Source organism: Marmota marmota, unplaced genomic scaffold, assembly GCF_001458135.2.
Source record: "Marmota marmota marmota unplaced genomic scaffold, marMar, whole genome shotgun sequence".
NCBI lineage: Eukaryota > Metazoa > Chordata > Mammalia > Rodentia > Sciuridae > Marmota > Marmota marmota.
Genome location: NW_026000240.1, coordinates 22,318,839 through 22,323,577, shown reverse-complemented (window position 1 = coordinate 22,323,577; position 4,739 = coordinate 22,318,839). Strand labels below are relative to the sequence as shown.

The 4,739-nt window shown below is 37.4% G+C and overlaps 1 protein-coding gene across 1 annotated transcript in view; it reads right to left on the bottom strand.

Annotated features, from left to right (window-relative positions):
• The window catches only part of Gk5 (glycerol kinase 5), a 62,109-nt gene that overhangs the window by 31,272 nt on the left and 26,098 nt on the right, over positions 1–4,739 (bottom strand). Inside the window, exons 6-9 of the mRNA XM_015486750.2 lie at positions 2,652–2,727; positions 1,826–1,887; positions 1,556–1,629; positions 1,292–1,352 (exon numbers count right to left, since the gene is read on the bottom strand). Of these exons, the coding sequence (XP_015342236.1) occupies positions 1,292–1,352; positions 1,556–1,629; positions 1,826–1,887; positions 2,652–2,727 (273 nt within the window). The remainder of the gene's footprint in view (positions 1–1,291; positions 1,353–1,555; positions 1,630–1,825; positions 1,888–2,651; positions 2,728–4,739) is intronic.

Here is a 4,739-nt window from a genome sequence, read left to right as displayed (position 1 = left end):
TTTTTTTTTTTTTTTTTTTTTTTACAATGTTGCTATGTTGTCCAGGCTAGTCCAGAAATTCTGGGCTCAAGTGATCCTCCTGCCTTACCATTCCAAGTGGACCTATGCAACTGACTTTATAGGATAATTTTTTTTTTTTTTTGGTGGTGGTGCTGGGATTTAGCCAAGGGCCTCATGCTTGCCAGGTAAGATGTCTACCACTGAGCCACTTCTCCAGTCTTATATGGCAAGATTTTAAAAACTAAGATTAATCTAGGGCTGGGGAATGTAACTCAGTGGCAGAGCACTGGACTAGCATGTTCAAGACCCTGGGTTCAAGACTCAACACAATACGTAAATAAATAAACTTAATTAAATAAAAAATAAAACTCATCTAAATAACCTTTTTTAAAAAAAATATTCCAGTTATACCTTAATCTAATGCTGAACCTAACCCCCAAGTGAGTAAGACTCTTCCTAAATGACCGTGAAGCTGTAACTGGGGATTAAATTCCCTTTCCCTCGTCTGCTCCGTCAGCTACTATGGAGACTGTCCATCTAGGGACACCGAGTCTCTGCCTCCTGCTTATGCTGCCTCCGAAAACAAAAAGCAACATTTGAGTTTCTTTGCAGCCTGATAACCGGTAGCAAATTCTGGTGGTTTTCCAAATTTTGACTCTTGATCTAGCTAGAGAAAAAGAATATACTGATGAAAGGAACTTTATAAATCAAAAATAACAAAATTAAAAATTTTTTACACCAGCTTTTATACCAGTAGATGCTTGGTAAGGATTTTATAAAACTCAAATACTACTTTCTCTAATTTGAATTGTTCTATTACTTTTGTGAATATATTGTACCCAATAAAAACACTGGCCCCATCATTGTTTTTAGCTCATAATATCAAATATAAACCACACATTACTCAGAATACATCTTTAAAAAATTTAACACACTCTTTCTGGAAGACAATACATAAGTAAGTTGGAAAAGATCATGAGGTGCTTCCATGACAGAGGCTGGTCCAGTGGTCCCCTTTCTGAAATACAGAGGATACTTGTTCATGTCCAGGACCCTTGAACTTGAAAAGGAAAAGGATACTTTAACTGATTTTTCTTTGGTGCTTGGATGGAACATGGGTACACTAAGTAGAGCATGCCAGTCAAGTGCTCCACCATGAGCTATACCCAGCCCCATTAGATTACTCTGACCTTACTCTGCCAAGGACGTCTCTCTTAAAGTGAGTTCCAAATATTCATAAATTCATTTAGTTTCTACAATACAAAGAGAAACCCTCGTGGTTTGGACTTACCAAGGCAACTATTGGTATAGGCACACCAAATATCTCTTCATCCACTGATCCAAAATTGTGGCTTCAAATAAGATTGATTAAAAAGTTAGTTATAGCTCTAGAAATATTAACTCTAAAATTCAGCAAACTGTTTTCAGCAGAGGCCAACAAGTCAGATATGAACATACAAACACCTCAGGTATGTGATAAAATGCTTTTCCCCAACAAAGCAAAAATCTTTCAAGGACAATGTTGCTGATTTTCACGTCTGATGTTCATTATTACCTGGTGTCCTTCACGGGAGGCAGGAGAGAGAGTGGTACGGAAATCATGGAGGTAATGAGCCTGCTCCAACACATCTATGCATGAAAACACAACATCAGAACACACACATCTACACATTTCAAACCTACGTAACCATCTCAAAACACTATATTGTACAAAATAATCACATACAAGTTTCACTAATTATAATAAATTAATTTAAAAAAACTAAAACAACCTCACCTAAGTCTTTCAAAAATTAGCAATTGAGAAAGAAGAAATCATCTTTACCTCATATGGATCAAAAAGTCCAGTTGTACTGGCATTTGAAAAATCCGTGGCATACTGAGAACCTAAATTACATGGGAAATACATTTATTATCAGATAATATAAATAAATATCTATCCTTAGTTTGTGATCTATTCCTTTGTCTACTTTCAAATTCATTCCAAAATGAGTATTTTTCCAAAATAGTCCCCAGAGAAATTTCCCTCTTAATCTTTGTGAACTTTTATAGCTTACAAAAGCACTTTCACGGACAGTGCCACTTTCTGACCCCAGTTTGAAGATGGAGAAAAGAGGCTCAGAGCTGCTAAGTGAATGCCTACAATAGGTTATATCCAACTGCAGCGTGGCAGATGTGGTACTCAACTCAAGTTTTACCACTCTGAAAACTGAGACTGTTACCCAGTCTTATATTTGAGGTTCCATCATTATTTTATTTTATTGGTACTGGGGATTGAACCCAGTGGCACTTAACCACTGAACTATATCCCTAGCCCTTTTTTACATTTTATTTAGACACAGGGTCTCCTGAGTTGCTTAGGGCTTCACTAAGTTGCTGCGGCTGGCTTTAAACTTGTGATCCTCCTGTCACAGCCTCTCAAGCTGGGATTACAGGTGGGCACCATAGTGCCTGGCCATCACAATTTTAAAACCATCCTCCTTTTAAAACAGATCTGCAATACATCTAGCTTTACCACAACATGTAGTGGACATCAAAGAGTAGTATGTCTGGGATATAGGAAGGAAAAGGTTAACTTCTACTCTATTGTAGGCAATCCTCTCTCAGTCTAATTTCATTTACTTGAGATAGATCTATCAGGTCACCTTTACCTTTTGTGAGCTTGTATAGCAACCAGGTATCAATAGTCCCAAAGCAACAATTTTCTTCTTCAACTGCCTTCTGTACCTTGAAAATAAAACAGCATAAAATCAATTCAGTGCAGATCAGTAGATATATATTATAAAATTTAATGTATTCATGTAAGAGCAATTTTATAATATATTCCAAACAATTTTAAGCAATTATCACAGTGTGAGATTTATGAAGGAGTAGCTTTTATTTTCTGTATGGTATTTCTGAAGGGCTTTAAGCTTTAAACCAAGCATGTGCTACTTTTGTAACTAAAAATAAAAGCAAAGCACATATTTTTTTAGTTTAGATATACAAATACACGAGTATAGCCTAAAGCAGGGATGTCATGTTGTGACTCAAGGGCCAAATCCACTCCACTGTCTGTTCTTGTACAAGTTAAGAATGGTTTTTAAAGAGTTTGTTTATGCAGTGCTTAGGATTAAACCCTGGGCCTCATGAATGCTGGACAAGTAGTCTACTACTACTGAGCTATACTCCTATTCTTTTTTTTTTTTTTTTTTTTTTTTTGTGGTGCTGTGGATTGAACCCAACGCCTTGTGCATACAAGGGAAACATTCTACCAACTGAGCTATATCCCTAGGCCCCTATTCTTTTTAATACCCCAAAGAATAATATTTTTGAGGGGGTACCAGGGATTGAATTCAGGGGCACTCGACCACTAGGCCACATCCCCAGCCCTATTTTGTATTTCATTTAGAGACAGGGTCTCACTGAATTGTTTAGTATCTCACTTTTGCTGAGGCTGGCTTTGAACTCATGATCTTCCTACCTCAGCCTCCTGAGCCACTGGGATTATAGGCATGTGCCACCACACTCAGCTAAGAATAATATTTTATGACATATAAAAACTATATACAATTTGAATTTTAGTGTCTATAAATAAAGTTTTCTTGGAATCCAGCTATGGTTTTTTGCTGATAGATTACCTATGGCAGCATTTGTGCTACAATGGCAGAGCAGTTATGACCCAAATCTTATGGCTCTCAAAGCCCAGAATATTGCTATCTAGCCATTATAGAAACACATGCCAATACCTGGCCTAAGGCATGGTAGTTTTTGTGTGTGCTAAGGAAAGAACCCAGGGCCTCTGCACGTGCTAGGCAAGTACTTTACCACTGAGCAACATCCCCAGCTCTTTTTAATATTTTGAAATTGCCCAGGCTGGCACTGAATGTGCAATCCTCCTGCCTCAGCTTCCAAAGTAGCTGGGATTACAGGCAAATCCCAGGGGTCTATGACAATGCAAAAAGAAAGAACGAACAATGGTAGACCAGTAACAATGAAAATGTAATTATTTTCAAAAGACATACTTGAATACACAGAACAACCCCCAACAAAGATATCTGATAAGCAACTAGAATAACTGAATTTAGCAATATTACTGAATTAAAGGTCAGGTCAGAAAAATAAGTTAATTTTTAAAATATCAGATCAAAAAAATTGAGAAAAAATAACTCGAAAGACTTGTTAAAATAGATATAAAAGAAATCAATTACCTAACTCTACAAAACATGTCAAAGAATCCTACAGAGACAATAATGGAATATCATTTAGAGAATTAAAGAAAAATCTAAAAAGAGGGATTAAATGAGTGGTAACTGAAGTGACAGGGTGTGGCTGGAGGAAGTGGGAATTGAGGTGTGGCTTTGGGGTACTTATTTATATCTGTAGAGTAGAGTCTGTCTCAGCTTCTTGATCATCCTGCAAGCTGCTTCCCTCTGCCACACTCTTCTGCCATGATGTCTGCCTCACCTTAAGCCCCGAGGAAGGGAGCCTGCTGTCTATGGTTTGAGGCCCCTGAAACCCTGAGTCTCTAAATAAACCTTTCCTCCTCTACAGTTGTTCTGACCAGGTCCTTTTATTTGCAGCAGCAACAAAGCAGACTAAAACAACTTATGAAAGGCAAAAGGAGGGTATACACAGAATAATATCTTCATGAGCTCAGACTAGGAAAGAATTATCCAAAAGGTCACAAAAAAGATCAGATATTAGGACTAATAAACTCACTACTTTAAAATTAAGAACTCCCGCCCCCCCCACCCCAG